The sequence below is a fragment of the Bufo gargarizans genome, chromosome 5, assembly GCF_014858855.1.
Source record: "Bufo gargarizans isolate SCDJY-AF-19 chromosome 5, ASM1485885v1, whole genome shotgun sequence".
NCBI classification, from domain to species: domain Eukaryota; kingdom Metazoa; phylum Chordata; class Amphibia; order Anura; family Bufonidae; genus Bufo; species Bufo gargarizans.
The window spans coordinates 197,058,195-197,083,587 of record NC_058084.1 but is presented as its reverse complement, the minus strand read 5'-3'; the positions used below and the strand labels follow the sequence as shown (position 1 = coordinate 197,083,587).

At 47.1% G+C, this 25,393-nt stretch overlaps 1 protein-coding gene across 3 annotated transcripts in view; it reads right to left on the bottom strand.

Annotated features, from left to right (window-relative positions):
- MLH1 (mutL homolog 1) overlaps positions 1-25,393 on the bottom strand; it is a 127,399-nt gene that overhangs the window by 88,450 nt on the left and 13,556 nt on the right. For all 3 annotated transcript variants that reach the window (XM_044292825.1, XM_044292826.1, XM_044292827.1), the window contains exons 5-7: positions 1,778-1,850; positions 1,599-1,690; positions 1,435-1,477 (exon numbers count right to left, since the gene is read on the bottom strand). In XM_044292825.1, coding sequence (XP_044148760.1) covers positions 1,435-1,477; positions 1,599-1,690; positions 1,778-1,850 — 208 coding nt within the window. The remainder of the gene's footprint in view (positions 1-1,434; positions 1,478-1,598; positions 1,691-1,777; positions 1,851-25,393) is intronic.

Genomic DNA, 25,393 nt, shown 5'->3' with positions numbered 1-25,393 from the left:
CCTTCAGTGGTCCGGTGCCACACACCAGTTACTGGCTGCAGCGGTCAAGTGCCTTATAAGTCACCACTGCAGCTTGTAGAAACAATCTAGAGGTGAGAAATGTAGCGGCAGCACTGGATACAGCAGGTAATTAAGTGGTGAGTATCCAATCTATGATTATTTTAACACAATTGGGGGTTTTAGGGAGTTCCATGCTTTGTCCTGGCAGCACTACATACATCCACCTTTACCAACTGCATCTTCAGTCAAGTCTTCCTCTACAGCAGGGGTGCACAACCTGCGGCCCGCAGGCAGCATGCTGCCCCCAGAGCCAAGGTTTGTGGCCCCCGTCCTGCTGGACAGAAACACAGCTGATCGTGCGACACCTATAACTGGGTCCAGGAGGCGGCAATAACCAGTGAGGGCTATCCTCTGCAGTGAAGGGAAGTGCTTACTGGTTATTGTCTTGCTATCTCCATCTTCCGGTCCCGGATCACCTCTCCAGCAAATGACTTCAGCGGTGAAATACTGCTTGTTTCCACATCACCACTGAAGCCAGTCATTGGCCGGAACGAGCATGAGACTATGCCAATAGCCAGCCAGATGTGAACACCATGGGGACCGGAAGATGGAGACAGCGGCAGGAAGCAGGTAAGTATGAATCTTCTGTTTCAAGACCATGCTGCAGGAATATGTTACAAATCATTACAATGCACGATATTCTGGACAATTACTGGGAATAAGTCTTTATAGGAACGCTCATTCCTGATATCTAGCCGATATAATCGTGCCGCTGATCAGCTGATAAACAAGCGATCACTCGTTTGTCGGCTGATTTGCATATTTTATCAGGATGAAAGATGTATAATTATTGTCAGCAATCTCACCGTGTAATCAGGAATGTGCTGCCAATAATCAACAAAACTGAATGAGGGAGCAGTGACTGTGGTAGCGATCATTCCTCCCCATTCACTTTGCACTTGGCCTGTGTAATAGGCTGATGCAAACAAGTGCTGAATAACTTTTTTTTTTGTGGCCCCTTGAAATAGAGCAATTTGACAATGCGGCCCCCAGACCAAAAAAGGTTGTGCACCCCTGCTCTACAGTAACCCAAGTAATGTAAGTATTAGGAGACTGCTGCAGCCAAAAGGACTACAAATTTGTCTATAATTTCAGTTATGCCTACTTTTGCACAACTGTGATGGCTAGCTTTGATGTACTTCACTGCTGTAGCTAGTTGACAAATAGCTAAAATAAACCTTTACCAAGTTGCCCAGACATCTTATCAAGAATATCAGATATATTCTGTTAGCAGTCCACCCATCTTCACCGTCAGATGTTCCAACACATGTAAAACTCCTTGTGTGTAAGGGTGTCTGTCAGTGCTTTTTATCAGTCGGAAATGCTGGTTCCTGTAGAGAGTGGTAAATGGACTTAGAGGAAATAAACACTAACCTTCTTAACAGAAAAGCTTACACCCGAATTATGGATGGCATATCTATGGAGAAATAAAAACACACAAAAACATTTCTATAGTTTATGTTCTCATGACTCATTTATAAAAAAAAATATTTACTAACATGAAAAAAAAAAAATATATATATATATATATATATTACCTGCTCACTACCTCAACTATTCTTGCATGTTCTTCACTCGTACTCTTCAGAGCTTTCCGTCTTGTAGAGATATTATAAAATAGGTCTTCAACCTGAAAGAAACATAGTTTGGAAATACATCACCAGATTGTGTAAAAGCAGTTGTGGCTTCAGGACTGAAATGCAAGTATTTTACATACCGATATCTGTGTCCCTTGATTGCCAGCACAAGGTTTGGGAGGAGCTTTGAGTTTTCCATCTGAATAACTTGCTCTACAAAACACAAAATGTAACTCTTAGGGTATTTTCACACCTGCGTTGTTTGATTCCGGCAGGCAGTTCCGTTGCCTGAACTGACTGCCTGATCAGGCAAACTGTATGCAAACGGATGTCATTTTTTCTGACTGATCAGGCATTTTTCAGACTGATCAGGATCAGAAAAATGCCTGATCAGTCAGAAAAATGCATTGCAATACCGGATCAGTTTTTCCGGTGTCATCAGGCAAAAACGGATCCTTTTTTTTTTTTTAAGGTCTGCGCAAGCGCAGACCGGAAGGACGATTACGGCATTCCGGTATTTTGAATGCCGGATCCGGCACTAATACATTCCTATGGAAAAAAGTGCCGGATCCGGCATTCAGGCAAGTCTTCAGTTTTTTTCGCCGGAGATAAAACCGTAGCATGCTATGGTTTTCTCCTTTTGCCTGATCAGTCAAAATGACTGAACTGAAGACATCCTGAACGGATTGCTCTCCATTCAGAATGCATGGGGATCAAACTGATCAGTTCTTTTCCGGTATAGAGCCCCTGTGACGGAACGCTATGCCAGAAAAGAAAAACGCTAATGTGAAAGTAGCCTTACAACATTATCAAAGATTATTTTTCATTAAAGGGGTTATCCAAAAACTATAATTACCCCCCCCCCCCCCCCAATATGCCCAGGCCCCTCCCACTGTTTTCATCCTCATGACGGGGAGATGTGGTGGCTGCCGTGCCAGTGAGCGAGGAAATTACTCTCTGTTTGAGGGGCCCGGGCATATGGGAGGGTCTTATAAGCCTTGGATAACCCCTTTAAACTAATTCAATTCATGGTACCGCACTATCCTGTTGTGGTGTGGGCAATGAGGTGCTCCATCTTGAATATTGTGACAATACTATTAAAGGGGTTGTCCCATTACAAGAATGTATCCCTTAGCCACAGGATAGCAGATAAGTGTCTGATCTGCAGAAGTACAATCACTGGTACCTGCAACATTGAGGAGAAAGGGGCCCATGTTTTGGTGTCTGAATGGAGCAGTAAATACGCATGCATATCTACAGCTCCATAGCTATTTAGCTATGACGCGCATCCTCCAGCAGGCAACATGCAGCCCGGACAAAGGCCGTGATCAAGGTCCCATACAAGGACCGAAACGTTAAACGTTGGCCAAGTCTTTTGCATTCCTGGATGCTAAAAAAACAACGAAATTATGAATGATGAAATAATATCATGAAATGAAAATAATGAAAATAATTTTCTTATATACAAAAAACGAGTGCCGTGGTCTCCTTTTACTATACATCATCTCACATTACCACTGAGCACCGTGCAAAAAGGACTCTACAGTAGTGCCGTCCAACTCAAGTGCTTCTTTATCATGTAGTAACTGCTTCACCTGAGTAATCCCTTTAGATTTCCCTCGGGAGATGCTTAGCTATTCTAAAAGACCACCAGTACCTTTTCCACAATATCCTCCAAGTTGCTATAGTGTCTTTAACCACCTCAGCTCCCCTAGCTTAAACCCCCTTAAGGCCTGAGCCCACTTTTTACAGTTCTGCACTACACTACTTTTGCGGTTTATTGGTCGGTCATACAACTTACCACCCAAATTGCTGCTATTTTGCAAAAAAAATGACATTTTTCGCTTTCGGTTGTAAAATTTTTCAATTAAAACTACATTTCTATATAAATTTTTCTCTAAATTTATTGTTCTACATGTCTATGATAAAAAAAAAAAAAAAAAATGCAATAAGTGTAAATTTATTGGTTTGGGTAAAAGTTATAGCGTTTACAAACTATGGTGCAAAAATTTGAATTTCCACATTTTGAAGCAGCTCTGACTTTCTGAGCACCTTTCATGTTTCCTGAGGTTCTACAATGCCCAGACAGTAGAAACACCCCACAAATGACCCCATTTCGGAAAGTAGACACCCTAAGGTATTCGCTGATGGGCATAGTGAGTTCATGGAAGTTTTTATTTTTTGGCACAAGTTAGCGGAAAATGATTGTAAAAATAAAATAAAAAAATAAAGTCTCATATTACATTAACTTGTGACAAAAAATTAAATTTTACATGAACTAACCGTACCCCTCATGGAATACCTTGGGGTGTTTTCTTTCCAAAATGGGGTCACATGTGGGGTATTTATACTGCCCTGGCATTTTAGGGGCCCTAAAGCGTGAGAAGTAGTTTGGAATCCAAATTCGTAAAAATGCCCTGTGAAATACTGAAAGTACTCATTGCAAATTGGGCCCCTTTGCGCATCTTGGCTGCAAAAAAGTGTCACACGTGGTATCGCCGTACTCATAAGAAGAAGGGCAATGTGTTTTGGGGTGTCTTTTTACATATACCCATGCTGGGTGAGAGAAATCTCTCTCTAAAAGACAACTTTTCCCATTTTTTTTTTTTATACAAAGTTGTCATTTGACAGAGATATTTCTCACACAAAGTTTGGGTATATGTAAAAATACACCCCAAAACACATTGCCCTACTTCTCCTGAGTAGGGCGATACCAAATGTGTGACACTTTTTTTTGCAGCCTAGGTGCGCAAAGGGGCCCAAATTCCAATGAGTATCTTTTAGGAGAGCATTTTTAGGCATTTGGATTCTCAGGGGCATGGCGAGTACATAGTAGATTTTTTTGGCATAAGTTAGCGGAAAATTATTATTTTTTTTCTCACAAAGTCTCCCTTTCCGCTAACTTGTGACAAAAAGTTCAATCTTTCATGGACTCAATATGCCCCTCAACAAATACCTTGGGGTGTCTACTTTCCGAAATGGGGTCATTTGTGGGGTATTTATACTGCCCTGGCATTATAGGGGCCCTAAAGTGTGAGAAGAAGTCTGGAATATAAATGTCTAAAAATTTTTACGCATTTGGATTCCTGTGAGGGTTATGGTGAGTTCATTAATTTCCATTAACTTGTGCCAAAAAAACAAAAATCTTCTATGAACTCGCCATGCCCCTCAAAAGTGATCTTTATAGCGCCGCAGAGATTTTACGGTGTTTTTGCAGTGATCAGAAAAAATAATAATTCAGTCACTGCGGTGGGGCGGACTGAACGCAAGTGTGCGCACAAGATCAGGCCTGATCGGGCGAACACTGCGTTTTTTGTAGAGCCTATAGAACATGTCCTATTCTTGTCCGCAATTGCAGACAAGAAAAGGCATTTTCTATATAGTTCTGGCAATGTGCGGATCCGCAAAATGCGGACAGCATATTGCCGGTGTCTGTGTTTTGCGGATCCGCAAAACACATACGGACATCTGGGTGAGATAAATATCTTGGTCAAATGCCAACTTTGTATAAAAAAATGGGAAAAGTTGTCTTTTGCCAAGATATTTATCTCACCCAGCATGGGTATATGTAAAATGACACCCCAACACACATTGCCCAACTTCTCCCGAGTACGGCGATACCAGATGTGTGACACTTTTTTTGCAGCCTAGATGCGCAAAGGGGCCCAAATTCCTTTTGGGGGGGCATTTTTAGACATTTGGATCCCAGACTTCTTCTCACGGTTTCAGGCCCCTAAAATGCCAGGGCAGTATAAATACCCCACATGTGACCCCATTTTGGAAAGAAGACACCCCAAGGTATTCAATGAGGGGCATGGCGAGTTCATAGAAATTTATTTTTTGGGCACAAGTTTGCGGAAATTTATTTATTTATTTTCTCACAAAGTCTCCCTTTCCGCTAACTTGGGACAAAAATGTCAATCTTTCATGGACTCAATATGCCCCTCACGGAATACCTTGGGGTGTCTTCTTTCCGAAATAGGGTCACATGTGGGGTATTTATACTGCCCTGGCATTTTAGGGGCCCTAAAGCGTGAGAAGTCTGGAATATAAATGTCTAAAAAATGTTACGCATTTGGATTCCGTGAGGGGTATGGTGAGTTCATGTGAGATTTTATTTTTTGACGTTAGTGGAATATGAGACTTTGTAAGAAAAAAAAATAAAAAAATATTTCCACTAACTTTGGCCAAAAAAAATTCTGAATGGAGCCTTACAGGGGGGCGATCAATGACAGGGGGGTGATCAGGGAGTGTATATGGGGTGATCACCCCCCTGTCATTGATCACCCCCCTGTTAGGCTCCATTCAGACATCCGTATGCGTTTTGCGTATCCGATCCATGGATGCGTGGATCCGTAAAACACATGCAGACATCTGAATGGAGCCTTACAGAGGGGTGATCAATGACAGGGGGTGATCAGGGAGTGTATATGAGGTGATCACCCCCCTGTCACTGATCACCCCCGTCAGGCTCCATTCAGACGTCCGTATGCGTTTTGCGGATCCGATCCATGAATCCGTAAAACACATGCAGACGTCTGAATGGACCCTTACAGGGGGGTTATCATCCCATATAGACTCCCTGATCACCCCCCTGTAAGGCTCCATTCAGACGTCCGTATGCGTTTTGCGGATCCGATCCATAGATGCGTGGATCCGTAAACACATACGGACATCTGAATGGACCCTTACAGGGGGGTGATCAATGACAGGGGGTGATCAGGGAGTGTATATGGGGTGATCACCCCCCTGTAATGCTCCATTCAGACGTCCGTATGCGTTTTGCGGATCCGATCCATGGATCCGTAAAAATCATACGGACCTCTGAATGGAGCCTTACAGGGGGGTGATCAATGACAGGGGGGTGATCAGGGAGTCTATATGGGCTGATCAGTGGTTTATAAAGGGTTAATAAGTGACAGGGGGGGGGTGTAGTGTAGTGGTGTTTGGTGCTACTTTACTGAGCTGCCTGTGTCCTCTGGTGGTCGATCCTAACAAAAGTGACCACCAGAGGACCAAGTAGCAGGTATATTAGACGCTGTTATCAAAACAGCGTCTAATATACCTGTTAAGGGTTAAAAAAAAAAATCAGATCTCCAGCCTGCCAGCGAGCGATCGCCGCTGGCAGGCTGGAGATCCACTCGCTTACCTTCCGTTCCTGTGAGCGCGCGTTCACAGGAAATCTCGGCTCACGCGAGATGACGCCTATTGGCGTTAGCGTAGCCTGGGAGAGCCGCCGCAATGACGCCTTTCGGCGTTAGCGCGGCGGCAAGTGGTTAAAGGGATTCTGTCACCTCCCCTAACCCAAAATCGGATTTTAAAGCAGTCATGCAGCACAGCTTACCTTGAATAGGCTGTGCTCTTCTATCTTGTAATCCGTCCAGTAGTTTATGTGAAATCAACTTTTATGGTTATGCAAATTAGCCCTGAAGGTCCCCAGAGGGGCGTTTTGTTCCCCTTAGTAACGCCCCTCTTACAGTGCCCAGCCCGCCTTCCTTGCGACTGTCTAACCGCCCCCAGCCTCCCACAGCCTCTCCTCCCCCTTACTCACGGCCGAACGAACTCTCGCACAGGCGCAGTACCCACTGAGGGCTGCGCCAGTGCGATCTGCAGGAGACTGAGGGCAGGAGCTTCATCCTCGTCACTGGGCATGCGCCGAGCCCAGTGACGTCCGATGCTCGCTCTTCCCTCAGTCAGCAGGGATTTAAAATCCGATTTTGGGTTAGGGGAGGTGACAGAATCCCTTTAAGGGAAAAATATGTTGAATCAGAGTTTCATGGTGTCAACAAATCCCCAAAAAGTTGGGACAAGGCCATTTTCACCACTGTGTGGCATCTCCAGGTCTTCTTACAACACTCAACAGACGTCTGGGGACCGAGGAGACCAGTTTCTCAAGTTCAGAAATAGGAATGCTCTCCCATTCTTGTCTCATGCAGGCCTCTAACTGTTCAATCGTCTTGGGCATTCTTTGTTGCACCTTCCTCTTTATGATGCGCCAAATGTTCTCTATAGGTGAAAGATCTGGACTGCAGACTGGCCATTTCAGTACCCGGATCCTTCTCCTACGCAGCCATGATGTTGTGATTGGTGCAGGAATGTGGTCTGGCATTATCTTGTTGAAAAATGCAGGGTCTTCCCCGAAAGAGGGGACGTCTGGATGGGAGCATATGTTATTCTAGAACCTGAATATATTTTTCTGCATTGATGGTGCCTTTCCAGACATGCAAGCTGCCCATGCCACACGCACTCATGCAACCCCATACCATCAGAGATGCAGGCTTCTGAACTGAGTTTTGATAACAACTTGGGTTGTCCTTGTCCTCTTTGGTCCGGATGACATGGCGTCCCAGATTTCCAAAAAGAACTTTGAATCGTGACTCGTCTGACCACAGAACAGTCTTCCATTTTGCCACACTCCATTTTAAATGATCCCTGGCCCAGTGAAAACGCCTGAGCTTGTGGATCTTGCCTAGAAATGGCTTCTTCTTTGCACTGTAGAGTTTCAGCTGGCAACGGCGGATGGCACGGTGGATTGTGTTCACTGACAATGGTTTCTGGAAGTATTCCTGAGCCCATTCTGTGATTTCCTTTACAGTAGCATTCCTGTTTGTGGTGCAGTGTCATTTAAGGGCCCGGAGATCACGGGCATCCAGTATGGTTTTACGGCCTTGACCCTTACACACAGAGATTGTTCCAGATTCTCTGAATCTTCGGATGATGTTATACACAGTTGATGATGATAGATGCAAAGTCTTTGCAATTTTTCGCTGGGTAACACCTTTCTGATATTGCGCCACTATCTTTCTGCGCAACATTGTGGGAATTAGTGATCCTCTACCCATCTTGGCTTCTGAGAGACACTGCCACTCCGAGAAGCTCTTTTTTATACCCAATCATGTTGCCAATTGACCTAATTAGTGTTAATTGGTCTTCCAGCTCTTCGTTATGCTCAAATTTACTTTTTCCAGCCTCTTATTGCTACTTGTCCCAACTTTTTGGGGATATGTTGACACCGTGAAAATTTGAATCAACGTATTTTTCCTTTAAAATGATACAGTTACTCGGATTAAACGTTTGATCTGTTATCCACGTTCTATTACAAAAAAAAATATTGACATTTGCCATCTCCACATCATTGCATTCAGTTTTTATTCACTAATTTGTTTAGTGTCCCAACTTTTTGGGAATCCGGTTTGTACCTTTTTGGGGTTAAAAAATAAATAAAAAAATTTGCATCTACAGCCTGCCAGCGAATGATCGCCACTGGCAGGCTGTAGATGCACTCGTTTACCTCCGGTTCCTGTGAACGCGCACTCCTGTTTGCACGCGTTCACAGGAACTGACACACCGGCGCGTCCAGGAGTAATAACAGGGCCGCCGCCAGGACACAATCCTGCGTGCAGTGGTCCTGAGGTGGTTAAAGGGTTTCTACCACCAGATTTTGAGATTTTTCACTGACTGACACTAGCGATCTGCACTACCTAACAATGCTCTTGTATCACCTTTGTCTGCTGCTGTTAATTTTTAAAACATACTTTTATGATATGCAAATGAGCCTCTAGGTGCTATGGGGGCGTCTTTTCAGCACCTAGAGGCTCCGTCTACTCACTATTTCTGCCGCCCCCCGCATCGCTCCAGCCAGCCCTGCTTGATTGACAGCCAACCTCGCTCCATCTCGAATTCCAGCACCTGCACCGTGCGCTTCTGTATTCGGCGCAGGCGCAGTGACTGATGGACCGCAGTGAAGATGCCGGCGCAGGGAGCAGTCCGACACTCCCTGCGCCGAATACAGACGCGCATGGCGCAGGTATTCGAGATGGAGCGAGGTTGGCTGTCAATCAAGAGGAGCGGGCTGGAGGGATGCGGTGGGTGGCAGAAATAGTGAGTAGACGGAGCCTCTAGGTGCTGAAAAGACGCCCCCATAGCACCTAGAGGCTCATTTGCAGATCAATAAAAGTATTTTTTTTAAGCTTAATGGCAGCAGACAAAGGTGATACAAGAGCATTGTTAGGTAGTGCAGACACTAGCAGATCGCTAGTGTCAGTCAGTGAAAAAAATCTCAAAACCTGGTGTTAGAAACCCTTTAATAAGTATGGATTGTTTAATCCAAACTGGGACGTTTATTAGTCTGGCATGGAGCAACAGCACTAAAGACCAGGGGGCACAGAACCCTCTTTCCAAGGATAGGGCTGAATAATGACCAGTCCTGTTGATCCAGTCTGCTATGTGTCTAGCCATACATGCTAAATTATACCCTCTGATATCTGGGAAGGCTATTCCACAATTTTCTTTAGTACTCATTAATATCTGCGCCGGTATTCTGGGTCTTTTTCCATGCCACAAGAACACCGTAAAGGCCTTAGTTAATTTTTGTATTTCGGAGTGCTTTTGTAATAAAGGGATGGTTTGTAAGGGGTACAGCAATTTGGACATTGACATCATCTTAAGTAGATGGTTTCTCCCCATCAATGATAACGGTAATTCATGCCATTGTTTCAGTTCCTTCAAATTTTTTTCGATTAGTGGGTCATAGTTCAGCCTATATATTGACTCCATAGTACTTCCTATTTTCACCCCCAGATACGTTACAGCTGTCTTAGCTATTGAGATACCCTCTACTTCTGTGAGCTGACCGTTTGGGCCTTTACCCTGCATAAAAAGAATCTCACTTTTAGAGTGGTTAATCCTTAAAGGACTTCTGTCACCCCACTAAAGTCATATTTTTTTTTGGGGGGGGGGATGGTATAATGCTCTTACTTACTTTCCTTCAGCAGTTTCTTCTAAAAACGAACTTTTATAATATGTAAATTAGGTCTACCAGCAAGTAGAGCGTCTACATGCTGGTAGCCGCCGCAAAAAAATGCCCCCCTCATCCTGTTGATTGACAGGGCCAGCCACGATCTCCTCCTCCGGCCGGCCCTGTCAGCATTAAAAAAATTGCGCGCCTGTGTTCATTCGGCGCAAGAGCTCTGAGCCTGTGCCGATGACGTCTTCTCTTTCGGTGAGGTCATCGGCGCAGGCGCACTGAGGGAGTTCTGAGCATTATATTTTCATATATCGCAGTATGAAGGAATTTAACTAGCCGCCCCCCCCCCAAAAAAAAATAATAAAAAATATGACTTTAGTGGGGTGACAGAAGCCCTTTAAGCCTGAAAAGGATCTGAATTCCTTTAATACTTGTGTTATTTTGTGCAAATCTTTTAAAGGATCAGCCATAAACAGCACTGTATCATCTGCAAAGAGCGCAAACCTCATTACATTTTGGCCTATTTCCAGTTCCTTTTAAGACATCCAATGTGTCTAAATATCTGGCTAATGGTTCGATTGCCAAATCGAACAGCAAAGGGGACATAGGGCACCCCTGTCTGGTACCTCTCTGTAAGATAAATGGATTCGACATACAGCCTGCATTATACACTCACCTAAGAATTATTAGGAACACCTGTTCTATTTCTCATTAATGTGATTATCTAGTCAACCAATCACATGGCAGTTGCTTCAATGCATGTAGGGTTGTGGTCCTGGTCAAGACAATCTCCTGAACTCCAAACTGAATGTCAGAATGGGAAAGAAAGGTGGGCTACAACAGCAGAAGACCCCACCGGGTACCACTCATCTCCACTACAAATAGGAAAAAGAGGCTACAATTTGCACGAGCTCACCAAAATTGGACTGTTGAAGACTGGAAAAATGTTGCCTGGTCTGATGAGTCTCGATTTCTGTTGAGACATTCAAATGGTAGATTTCCGAATTTGGCGTAAACAGAATGAGAACATGTATCCATCATGCCTTGTTACCACTGTGCAGGCTGGTGGTGGTGGTGTAATGGTGTGGGGGATGTTTTCTGGGCACACTTTAGGCCCCATAGTGCCAATTGGACATCGTTTAAATGTCACAGGCTACCTGAGCATTGTTTCTGACCATGTCATCCCTTCATGACCACCCAGCAGAATAATTCACCATGTCACAAAGCTCGAATCATTTGAAATTGGTTTCTTGAACATGACAATGAGTTCACTGTACTAAAATGGCCCCCCCAGTCACTAGATCTCAACCCAATAGAGCATCTTTGGGATGTGGTGGAACGGGAGCTTAGTGCCCTGGATGTGCATCCCTCAAATCTCCATCAACTGCAAGATGTTATCCTATCAATATGGGCCAAAATTTCTAAAGAATGCTATCAGCACCTTGTTGAATCACTGCCACGTAGAATTAAGGCAGTTCTGAAGGTGTTCCTAATAATTCTGTAGGTGAGTGTATATCCTAGCCTTAGGGTTTAAATACATCTAAGAAGTTTTACAGAAAAAAAAAAAAAAATGAAATCCCATCTCATCCAACACCATGTCTAGACAGTTCAAATTTATACTGTCAAACGCCTTTTCGGCATCTAGTGTGACAATTGCATGATTTTTCCCTTTGTACCTCGATGTTCTTGCCACAGACAGCGCCAGCAACACCTTACGAATGTTGCTAACCGCTAACCTACCCTTAACAAAACCAACTTGCTTGGGTGAGATGAGTGTGGGGAGTATTTCTGCTAGTCTGTTCGCTAGTAATTTAGAAAGCATTTGTAGATCTTGGTTCAATGAAAATCGGTCTATAGGACGAAGGGTCTTCAAGGTCTTTTCCTTTTTTGTGTATTAAGGTGATAAAAGCTGTGTTCATGTGATCCGGTATACTACTCCTTTCTACTAAAGAGGTATAAAGTGTAGTTAGTATTGGGGCTACCTGGTTACACATACTGTATAAAAATCCGAGGTATAACCATCTAATCCGGGGGCTTTTCCAGGGGGAAAAGATTTTATGGTAGATTGAATCTCCACTGCTGTTATTGGAGAATTTAAGGAGGCTAATTGTTCGCTAATTATTTTTGGTAGGGGACAGGGCTTGCAAGAATGTCTTCCCTTTCTTTAAGTCCCCTTCTTCCTTGCGATAAAACCCTCGCAAAAAAGTCGCCATTAAGGCTACTTTCACACTTGCGTTCGGAGTGGATCCGTCTGGTGTCTGCACAGAAGGATCCGCTCCTATAATGCAAACGCTTAGATCCGTTCAGAACGGATCCGTTTGCATTACCATGAACAAAAAAAAACATGAAAAAAAAAACATTAAAGTCAATGGGGGACGGATCCGTTTGAAAATTGAGCCATACTGTGTCAACTTCAAACGGATCCGTCCCCATTGACTTACATTGTAAGTCTGGACGGATCCGTTTGCCTCCGCCTGCTGAGCGGAGGACAAACGGTGCCAGACTGATGCATTCTGAGCGGATCCGTATCCACTCAGAATGCATTAGGGCTGGACGGATCAGTTCGGGGCCGCTTGTGAGAGCCTTCAAACGGAACTCACAAGCGGAGCCCCGAACGCAAGTGTGAAAGTAGCCTAAGTCAGTGATGTGGCCACGTCTACACTCTCTAGTTCCATCACTCCTTTGGATACCATTAATATGAGTCACTGGATGTCTACCTTTCGCAAGAGTGGCTAATAATTTCCCGGTTTTATGCATCTCTATTTCGAGTCAGGTTCTTTTAATGGCTTCTTGTTTTTAAGCCCACATGTCAAAATCTCTCTGGGTCAACACCCACCTCTCTTTTGCAATCTGGGTCTGAGCCAAGAGAAAGCCGACATACACTGTTAAGTTATCACTAGCCTTTTCATAATTTACTCTGACCATTTTTTTAATGGATGAGACATAGGCCATTAAATGACCTCTCAAGACAGCCTTAGCTGTTTCCCAAAATAACATTGGTGAGCGGGTATGTTCCATATTCTCATCTACAAATTCCAGGCACAACCCTTGCAGTATCTTTGCAAAGTCTTCATCCCGTAGCAGAAAATTTGGGAATCTCCAAATAAAATCCCTGCCTCTCGGATACTGATTCAATACATCCAATAGCATTGGGGAGTGATCAGAAATAACCATATCTTTTATACTAACCTCTGAAACTCTCTGAAGAATCCCGAAACAAAAAAAAAAATTGTAATCAATTCTAGACCAGTTGTAATGGACATGCCAATAATGTGTGAATTCTCTGACCTGAGGGTGATACAATCTCCAGCTGTCTTTCAATGACAGAGTATTAACAAAATCAGCTATGGTCTGTTTACTTTTAGATCTGTCATATCTTCTATCTTCCATTGTGTTCATAACCATGTTGAAATCTCCTCCAACAATTTTATTTGTGTGTGTGTCCTGAATTATCTTCTACTTCTATTGTCTAAAAATCTCCTTTGACCATGGTTGGGGGTGTATATGTTATATAGAACATAGTCACCAAAAGGTCCAGATATATGAATATGTAACATTCTACCCTCAGTATCATTTGCCACCGAGTGAACAGTATGAGAGAGATGTCTTCTCACTAAAATCAATACCCCGGCTTTTCTCCCTACTGAACCACACACTGTACCAACCCAGAGTTTCTCCATTCTATGGAAATGTTTTCGGGAGATGGGTCTCCTGCAGCAATGCCATGTCTGCCTTTAATCCTTTACGATGTCTCAAGATTTTCATACACTTATTTGGGGAGCGCAGCAACATTCCAGGAGATAACTTTCATAGTCCATTGCCACCATTATACAACCAAGAGAGTATGGCTCCAATCAAGAACCCTTCCGTTGTGGAAACGTGCCTCCCAGCATAGCACCCTCCACGTCTCCCAATACCCAAGCTATACTGATCTGACACCCCTAAAAATCTAACTGCATTAGCTAGAGCAACATAACAAAACAAATGAAAACACTTCAGCCTCTACATTCTTCGTACTAGAACTTCCTTTTTTCTGGTAATCACAGCAGGTCCTTGCCACCTACTTAATGTTTACGATCTTTGCCTCCTCAGCTATCACCCCAGCGGGTTGTCACTAGTTCTCTGGAAGAGATAAAGCATCACTGTCCCTTGGAGTTTTTGCCATTAAGGGGCCTCTGTTTTTGGAGAACCTCTAGCATTGGACATGGGGTGCGAAGAAACGCAGTTCCATGCTGGTGGCTTGGCAGGTATAGCCGATGATCTCGGTGGCGATTCTGTTCCCTCTATGTCCACTTTGGTGCCATCTGGAAGCAACAGGTATTCCTCAGCAGCTTTCGGATTTTCTAATTGTCTAGTCACTCCATTGCGCTTCCTTATTCGTAGTACTGCGGGTTAAGCTAGTTGAAATCTAATCCCCTTTCTGTAGAGTCTTGAGCATTCATTACTAAAGGCTCTGCGTTTTCTTGTGACGTCTGCTGAATAATAAGCAAATAATAGCACTTTCGTGCCTCTAATAATCAATGATTCCCTCCTCAGCCTGTATGCCCTCAGAATGTCCTCTTTGTCAGAATAATCTACTAATAAGTACTTGCAGATAACTTGTCTAGGTCTCTGATTGTTAGTTGCGGAAGTTGATTTCGGAAGCTCATCAAAAAATTCCCACTCTGTGTGCTCTATCCACCTTCTTCTTGCCTGGGAGATGCAGGGCTTGTGGCAGTTGATATTCAAATAAATGGCATAGATCTCTTGGTGGTAGATTCAGGTACTCCTACCATTCTTTAGTTACTCCTCCTAGATCATCTAACCTTTCTTTTAAACGTTCTGCAATCAAATATAATTCCTGCATCTTAGTAGAAATCTCCACATTCTCTTCTTCCCTACATGCCACCCTTTGCTCTACTTCAGATAATCTTTCTGCGCGACCTCCCCCTGTAACCGAGAGAGCGCTGTTTGCAGTGTGGATGCCAGAGAGGCAATAATATCTGGCTCAAGATGTTTGGCCACTTGTTTTAAATCCACCGTCCCCCCTGCAGTTTCAAACATATCCACCTGTGAATCTGGTGGCTCAGCGTCTCGCTCTCCTCCTACTTGCATTAGTGTTGTGGACTGTGTCTGCGCCATTTTGCAACGCACGTGTCCTTGTGCGCTCTGGGGTCGCCCCAATGAGGCGATTTATTTGTAATGTTCCTCTCCCGTTATCACTTGGGAGGGTTTCGAGTCGGGCAGTTTCAATCTGGGTGATGAGAAGCTGAAGTCTCTGCGTTCTCACATACCAGCGCCGGAACAGGAAGTTCTTACAAACAATTTTAAAAACTTTCAAGAAAATTTCCAAAACCCACTTTTTAAAGGACCAATTTAGTTTGAAGTCACTTTGTGGGGCTTATTTAGTAGAAACCACCCATAAATGACACCATTTTAGAAACTACACACCTCAAGTTTCATTCTCTGCAGTTTTGCCTGCGCATAACCTTCAGCATGACAGGCAGATGCGCATTAAGGAATTCAATGTATGGCTTGGTGAATGGTGTCGGAGGGTTTGGCTTTGTGTCTCATGTTAGCTCTCGTTAGAATGGAAAAGAACTGTACAAGAAAGATGGTTTGCATCTTTCTCTCAAGGGAACGAATGTCCTCAGTGAACAGTTCAAAGTATTTGCTAATGAGCATTTAAACTAGGAAAGGGTGGCAAAAGAGGGAAAATCCAGCAGTCCGACTGCCCCACGGAACAATGCCAGAAGATGCCAGTAGCACATAGGTTACGAAATGACAAGCTCAAAGTCTCAGCTTTTAATATCTTCATTTGTGTCTTGCCAGCATAGTCAGTGATATATCTGTTTGGTGCATTCTTTCTCTGTGTTTCATATGATTGCTACATTCTGTGTAGTTTGCTCTTGTGGTGCATGTGGACCGCACCGACATCCTCCATTGTATGCATATTTTGCTGGGGTTAGTCGATTATTGCGGTCCACATGCGGTCGGGTTGCTCCCCCTAATTGAAGACACGCCACTGTGTCAGGGGTTGAGCAGCTCCTCCAAAATTGCCACTATAATTTTTTTGTTTTTTTGGTTTCTGCCAAGCTCAGAGTCTTGTCTACAAATGCTTGCAGTTTAGGGAATAAGATCGATGAACTTGAGTCTATAATTGTATCTGAGAATATAGAGTTAGTGGCTGTTACTGATACATGGTTCAATGGGAGTAATGACTGGGATATAACAATACCAGGGTTTTCTCTATATAGGAAAAGACAGAGAAGGCAAGAAAGGGGGAGAGGTGGCCCTGTATGTGAAAGATCGCATAAAGTATAATTTAATTCAAGTTAGCGAGACCAATTTAGAGTCAGTTTGGGTTACATTGCAGCTTGCTAATCATAAGGTAATGCGTGTAGGTGTAATATATAGACCACCTGGCCAAGTCAAAGAATTAGATGAACTACTAGTTGAGGAAATAGCTAAAATTACATTGAATGGGGAAGTTATCCTTATGGGAAACTTTAATCTTCCTGATGTAAACTGGAAAACCAAAATAGCTAGTTCTGCCAGGCGTACAGATATTCTAAATTCCCTACTGGGATTATCTCTACAGCAAGTAGTTGAGGAGCCAACCAGGAAGGAGGCCATTTTAGATTTAGTATTCACAAATGGGAATTTGGTATCCGATATTATTGTAGGGGAAAGCTTAGGATCTAGTGATCACCAGTCAGCATTTTACATTCACACGACCGTAAGCGTTTTGCGGTCTGCAATTTGCGTATACGTGTGCATTCCAAATTTTGCAGACCGCACATGGCCGGCGCTATATTAGAGAATACCTATTCTTGTCCGCAGTTGAGGACTAGAATAAGACATGCTCTATAATTTTTCCGGGGCCGCGGAATTTGTGCTGTCCGCATCTTTTGCGGCCCCATTGAAATGAATGGGTCTGCACCCGTTCCGCCATTTTGGATACGGATCCATTTTTATGGTCGTGTGAATGCACCCTTACTGTGTAAGATGCTGGGAGTTCAATTCACTACAATACATAATGTATCGTAATTAATTGAAACAGGGATCAAACCCTGAAAAGGCGAAGTCCACAGTGGGACAAATATAAAAGTTATAATTTTTATTTTTTTTTTCCTTGAAACTTAAAAAAAAAATTAAGTCACATAATCTACCACCTCAGGTGAACGCTATAAAAAAAAAAAATTAAAAACAGCAAAAAAATTTGGGGTCATCTTACATCACAACAGTGTAATTACAAGCACTCAAGACATATCAGGGCTCCAGACTAAAAAAAATATCAAGGAGCCATTGGCTCCTAACCTGAAAAATTTAGGAGCCAAATTACATTTTTAGTCGCCAAATTTAAAATACATGTAATTACTGTATAACAGATACTGGAGATCCTGACAGACCGATGAACATGAACAGATCCCCAACGTCAGAACCTGATCAGAAAGGGAATAATTAGAGTATTCGGCTACTTTCACACTTGCGGCAGTGTGATCCGGCAGGCAGTTCGGTCGTCGGAACTGCCCGCCGGATCCGCCGCTGACTGAAAGCATTTGTGAGACGGATCCGGATCACAAATGCATTGCAAGGATGGGTCCGTCTCTCCGCATGTCATGCGGACAGACGGATCGGTCTTGTATTTTTACCGGTCTGCGCATGCCGGAAGGACAGATCCGGCATTCCGGTATTTTGAATGCCGGATCCGGCACTAATACATTCCTATGGGAAAAAATGCCAAGTCTTCCGTTTTTTTGGCCGGAGATAAAACCGTAGCATGCTACGGTTTTATCTTTTGCCTGATCAGTCAAAATGACTGAACTGAAGACATCCTGATGCATCCTGAACGGATTACTCTCCATTCAGAATGCATTAGGATAATCCTGATCAGTGCCCCTGTGACGGAACTCTATGCCGGAAAAGAAAAACGCTAATGTGAAAGTACCCTATGTGAGGCTGGTCACCCTGATGCCTCAGATACAGCCCTCCATTCACAGCAGCCTGTATTCTGCTGCATCAGGGGGCACTTCTGATACCACCCGAGAAGGACCTGAGGGCCCAGAGCAGAGCTCCTGCAGTCAGCCTGCTTTGTCCTCAGGTGACTCCCGCTGGCCGCAGGTAAGTCGTCCTCAGTGAGCCCACAGCAGGCAGCTCCCCCTCACCCGTCGGGCACAGAAGGCACCACTGACCGTGTTTTTCTTCTGCACCATCCGCTCCATCTTCTTAGCGATACGGATGATCTCCCGATCGGCTGCGCTCATTTTGGCTCTGCCCTGCTCCCCGAACACCAGTGCCACTCACACAGCAGCCCCGAGAACAACAGAGTTTCCCGCTAAGAGTGCCTACCTCACACACCCCGGCTGAAAGCTGCTCCCGACACTGCCAAAAAGCGAGGCCGCCGCTAAGTTGTCATGACTGGGGGCTCTGCCTCTTCCTGTTACAGCACCATGGACACTTACTTCAGCTCCGCTCCATTCCTGTCTGTTTCTCTAGGAGTCTGAGATGACAGCGCGTCACTTATGCCCGTGCCCCGCCACAATATCCAGCTACAGCGCGGCAGCCCGGTCGCAAATGGCGACAAGGCTAAAAAGTCTTGTCGCCATCTGCAAATTTTAAGGCGCATTGGCGACCATTTTAGTCGCCATCTGGAGCGCTGAGTTTTTAGCAGACTCTGGCACTTGGCGGGACTGTGTCAGACCGGAGACTGCAAAGAGTAAGGAGCGTAGCAATGCAATCTGCAGCTGGGGTGGATGTAACTCAGGATCAGTACAGGATAAGTAATGTATGTACACAGTGACTGCACCAGCAGAATAGTGAGTGCAGCTCTGGAGTACATTGTAGGCTGTACAAATGGCGGAGTGCTCCCTCAATACCGCCACACGTGCGGCAACTGATGGATCTGGTCACAATTGCACTTATCAGGCTCACACAAGAAAAGGTGTCTCCCCCCCCCCCCCCCCCCCAACACTTCAACATAAAATAGGAGATGCGCAGAGAAAGTTGGGGGGGGGGGGGGGGGATACTGGGCAGCGGCAGCCATTAGCAAGTGGGGGGGGGGGGGGGGTGATCAGCAGTCATCTCGCCACTTGCTAATGTTAAGTATGTAAAGGGTTAATAGGAGCCGCACTGGTCAAGACACTAAAAAGCCAGTGAACCATATCTCTTTCAAAAGTTAGTGCTTAGGAGATAACCTCCCCTCCTACTAAGCACGACTATTGAAAGAGATATGGTTCCCTGGCTTTTTAGTGTCTTGACCAGTGCGGGCTCCTATTAACCCTTTTATTCCCTTATTAAGAATGTTTGTGAGCCCAGGCAGGGAGCTCACACGGAGCACCAGCAGCGGCCCCCTGAGTGTTATCAGGGTTGTAAAGACAAGGATTAGCCTTTATCAGCGCAGGGGTGAGTGACTGTCTCTTTGTGGATTGTTAGTTATTCCTTCTCAAGCTAACCTCCGTTCTATGGAGCAGTCCGCATGGCGTGGCTCCCTGTCTTCTTCATTACTCTGACTGAGATCAAGCGTCTGCTGTGTTCAGCACAGGAGAATGGGGGCGGGGTGAGAGGAGCAGCCAATGGCAGGGCAGCGCGGGAATACTAAGACCAATCAGCAGCCTCCTCTCTAACAGAGCTCTATCCACTGTGCGGAGCTCTGTTATTGGATTGCCTTCTGCCTGCTGGATGAAATGCCGATCTTCTTAAAGCGGCAGAGCAGCGGAGGGTCTAGGCGCAAATGGCGACAAGACTACAAAGTCTTGTCGCCATTTCACAATTCTAAGTCGCATTGGCGACCATTTTGGTCGCCATCTGGAGCCCTGCATATGTACCCCCAAAATAGTACCAAACAAACTGTCATCTCTTCCCACAAAAATGAGACCCTACCTAAGACAAAAAACGAGATTTTTGTATAACTTACCAGTAAAATCTCTTTCTCGCTCTTTCCTTGGGGGACACAGAAGACCTTGGGTATAGCTCATCTCCCTAGGAGGCGTGACACTAAGTGAAAACTGTTAAGCCCCTCCTCCATCAGCTATACCCTCAGCCTGGAGAGAGAGACTGCCAGTTGCGTGTCCAAGTAGTGAGAAAAGGCAAAGTCCAACCAGTGGAAACAACAAGCCAACTACCCAACGGGTAAACAAAACTCGGAAACCGTGTAGAAAAAAACCAATGAATGGGTGGGTGCTGTGTCCCCCAAGGAAAGAGCGAGAAAGAGATTTTACTGGTAAGTTATACAAAAATCTCGTTTTCTCGCCCAATTTCCTTGGGGGACACAGAAGACCTTGGGACGTTCAAAAGCAGTCCAAGAGGGGAGGGACCACAGCACCAAGGCGAAGCACCCGAAGGCAGCAAGGAAATGCCACCTGCAAAAACCAGGCGGCCCAAGGCAGCAACCGCCGCCGAAGCCAGAGTACGCACCCAGGAAAACCTGGGAAAGAGTGCAAGGAAGACCGTGGCCACCCTGCACAATGACATGGCTGAAGCCCATGCCTCCAGCCCCGGAGGCACCAACCGCTCTGGTGAAATGAACGGTGACACCAAAAAAAAAACAGAGCCCTGCCCTTGAGCAGTAACCACAGCAATAGCCATGTGGTTAAGCGGAGGAAAGCACCCAGGAGCCGTGAACCTAGGCGCGGACCTCCTGGAAACAAGAGACCGAGCGTCGACAAGAGTCGGAGATGTCCAAGCAAAAAACTGCAGACACTTCAAGTAACAGAGTCCCAGTCGCAGGTCCAGGCCAGACTGGAGAAGACCGAATCACGGGAAGAGAAAGGCAGAATTGGGTGAATGCCCAGCTTCCTAAAGAACCCCAGGGAAGACCCTAAGTCAGACAACAGAACCTGGACGAAGCACGGCCGGGAGCGAACACTAGTGTGCTCGCTGGACTCGTCTGGGCAGACGGGAGGAAATCCAATGCGAGTAAGCGCAAATCAGTGACACGGCAAAAAGGTTGGGAAAACTGGTCCCGTCGGCCCCCGAGCAACGCCGTCCCGAATCCACGCGGAGTGGGGGAGCAGATGGACAAACGGAAGGAACCGAAAGGGACCCGGCCAGTTTCCAACAGACTCCAGGACAAGTCAGGCTAAAGTCCTTGTCGTTGTAGCCACCACAGGAAGGTGTTCTACAGACCCGAAGAGGGGGCTTGAAGGGTAATCTTGACAGAAGAAAGTAGGCACGCCAGGTTACCGAGAAGGTAAAGTCCAAGCAGGACCAGCGCCCAGAATGGTAAAAGTAATCTGCACCCAGCGGGAGGACAGAATGCGGCAAACCCGGTAATAGGCACACAGCTAGTACAGCCAGTGTGAACAATGGAGACAGTACGAGGTCATAAGGAACACCGGGACCATCCATATGAACAACCATGGTCTCCCCAGGGGGGAGGGCAGTGAAGGAACAGCCCCTGAAGCCTGGCCGGGGCAGAAGCCACATCGGAGTGAAACTGACCCAGGAGAAGCCAAAACAGAGCCGTCGAGAGAAAAAATAGCCGAGAAGACGGATGACACCCTCCAACCGCAAGGAGGAGTGGGCAACAGGGAAGCCACAGGACCGCTCAAAAAGCAGAACTCCGCTACTCCGAGATGTCCGGCTCACCAATTCGCAGAAGGCGAATACCCTAACGAATCGAAAGTGGAGGTCCCTGACCTCGGTAATCGAGCAACCAAGAGAAGTTGGGCGACCTGCTCAAAAAGAGCGGCTAGAACCTGGTAGCAAAACAAACTGAAGCACGGAGGGTGCCAACAGGAAGGACTCAAACCAAAACGCATCCAAGAGGAGGAATGGCAACAGGCGAGGGAACCGTAATCCGGCCAGAGCCAACGTAGACTGCGAGGGACGCTGGAGACAGCACTCTCGACCATGTGACCGCTTGCGCTGGGAAGCAACGCCACAGGGTAACTAATGGGTACGCATCCAGGAACCACAAACACTCCCCAGACGGAAGGGCCAACGAATATGGTGGATACCGTCACAACGGAAACACCAAATATACCCTCCGAACAGAGAACGGATACCACCCAGCTCGCTGCAGTAGAGAACAATAGAGCCCATCCAGGCCAGGTGAACAGAAAGATCTCCTCAGAGAAGAGTGCCAGGCCGGCGGCAATCACCGTATCCCAAGAGAAAAACGACAAGTCGCAGGAAGAATGGAGGCATACGTACAAGCAGCCCCATAAGCAGTGAGAAAGCCAACCCACCTACGGAAGGAGAAGGCATACACGGCCCAACAACGCACAGAGTAGCAGCCCCCAAGAGTGTCCGCCCACTGCGAAATAGTCATACAGCAAGGAGGGCCAGCCACAGAGCCCCACAGAAGTGCAAAGTGCAACCGGAAGGGGGGACACACACAAGACTAGTATGGCATGCGACGGAGCGCAAGCAGTCTGCCCAGAAGAGAGGGCAATGTACTTGGCAAACAGTGCGGGCAGCAAGCGTGCAAAGCCCGCCCAACAAGGGGGTGATGCCCAAGACCAGCACCTACTTCAGAGAAGGAAGACATACCATATTCCGCCCAGAAGAGGGCCATGCACATGGCCACACCGCATCCAGCAGGACGTCCACCTAGTGAAAAGGGGACATGCACAGGGTAATCCTAACATTAAGTGAGTGTGCAATAATCCACCAAACACCGAATTTTGTGAGAGTACAACTACTTCGCCAATGAATGGGGACAAGTACAAGTCCAGCACAGCACATACAAGGACAGGTGTGAGTCCTGTGAGCGTACAAAAAGTCCACCCATGGAATGAGGGGTGGTCACGCACAAGGCCAGCACCGTATCCAATGGGAGTGCAAGCATTTCACCCATCTTAGAGGCCAGCAACGTATCTGGTGAGAGTGCAGTATGCTGCCCAGAAGGGGGAGCCATGCCCATGGCCAGTATTGCAACCAGGGAGAATGCGAGCACCCCGCCATGGATGGGGGTCAGGCACCTGGCCAGCAGCACACTGGCGAGAGAACAAACACAGTCAGTGAGAGTGTGTGTATGTTGCCTGAGGAAAGGAGACATGTCCATGGCCGGCAGCGAATCCAGTAAGAGTGCCGTACACCGCCCACGGAAGGGGGAACATGTATATGGCCGGCAGTGGATTTAGTGAGTTGCAAGCATCCCACCATGGAAGGGGGTCCTGCACGCGGCCAGCAACTTATCAGCGAGAGAACGACCCCAGTCAGTGAGGGTGTATGCATGGCGCTTGAGGGAAGAAGGCATGCCCAAGGCCGGCAGCGAATCCAATGAGAATGCAGCATACCGCCTATGGAAGGGGGTAATGCACATGGCCGGCTGCCCAGCACCATAACCAATGAAGTGCAGTATTCCGCCTAGAGGAAGGGGGTCATGCACAAGACCGGCAGCGAATCCAGTGAGTGCAGCATTCCGCCCCTGGAAGGGGGTCATGCACAAGACCGGCAGCGAATCCAGTGAGTGCAGCATTCCGCCTATGGAAGGGGGTCATGCACAAGACCGGCAGCGAATCCAGTGAGTGCAGCATTCCGCCTATGGAAGGGGGTCATGCACAAGACCGGCAGCGAATCCAGTGAGTGCAGCATTCCGCCTATGGAAGGGGGTCATGCACAAGACCGGCAGCGAATCCAGTGAGTGCAGCATTCCGCCTATGGAAGGGGGTCATGCACAAGACCGGCAGCGAATCCAGTGAGTGCAGCATTCCGCCTATGGAAAGGGGTCATGCACAAGACCGGCAGCGAATCCAGTGAGTGCAGCATTCCGCCTATGGAAGGGGGTCATGCACATGGCCGGTATCAAATCCAGTGAGAGCAGCGATTTCGCCTATGGAAAGGAATCACGCACATGGCCGGTAGTGAATCCAGTGAAAATGCAGCGGTCCCCTATGGAAGGGGGGTCGTGCACCAGACCAACACCGTATCTGGCGAGAGTGCAGAGTCCACCTATGGAAGGAGGACATGCACAAGACCGGCAACGAATCCAATGAGTGCAGCATTCCGCCTATGGAAGGGGGTTGTGCACATGGCCTGCAGCGAATCCAACGAGTGCAGCGTTCTCGTGCACATGGCCAACACCGTATTCGGTGAGAGTGCAGTATTCCCCTAAGCGGGGGGTCATGCACCAGGCAAGCCTGCATCCCGAGAGAGTGCAGTATTTCGCCTAGGAAGGGGTTGTCTGCACATGGCAGTTACCATAGCTGGAGGGCGCATGCACTTGGCCAGCGCTGCATCCCGGAGAGGGCTAAAGAAGGGAAGCATGCACCAGCCGGGGAGTGCGACACCATGCCGCTCATGGAAGGAGCACGCATACAGGCGGCGCTACTGAGACAAGGCTGCAGCGTCCTGCGCAGCGCACAAGAAATCCATTAGCTTAACCATGTTATGCATTCCCAAATAAAAAATAGCCTCACTGAGGCAGAAAGAAGTGCCACCATACAGGTGCCCAGCATAGAAGTAGAGGGGGGGGCGCGCCAGCCATATAGGCCCATCAGCCGAGCAAAACAAACAGAAGCACGGGGGCCGGTACCCGAAGGGTTAACAGCCACCAACGTGGAAGGGAGGAGGAGGCGGCGCCGCGATCCCCTGGGGGCGGGGAACCTCCAGGCGGGAAGAATTCGCGCCCGGAGAAGTTCCCGCCCCCTCCAACAGAGGCCGGAAGTTTGCGGCCTAGCAGGCCGTGAAGCCGGGGCCTAAATTTTCTGCGGCACCCGGCTGACCGGGGCCGCACAGGAAACCGGAGCGGACTGCCTGGACAAACCGGCCGCGGAAGCCCACCCCGCGGACCGGAAGTCAGGGGCCCGGGTGGAGCGCCGGAATGCGGCCCAGTAGGCCGAAGCCTGGACCAAAATTTACGGCGCCCGGCCGGCCGGCCGGAAGTCGCCGACGGCCGGCCGGAATCGTTGGAGCATCGTGCTCAAGCCAATGCCGGCCGCGGGAGTCTACCCCGCAGGCCGGAACAGTCGGGGGCCGGGAGGAAGTGCGGCCCAGCTCGGAGGTGCGGCCCAGCAGGCCGGGAAGAAGCGCCGGAGGTGCGGTCGCCCAAGCAGCACTGCCGTCAGGAAAAGGCCCCCGGTCC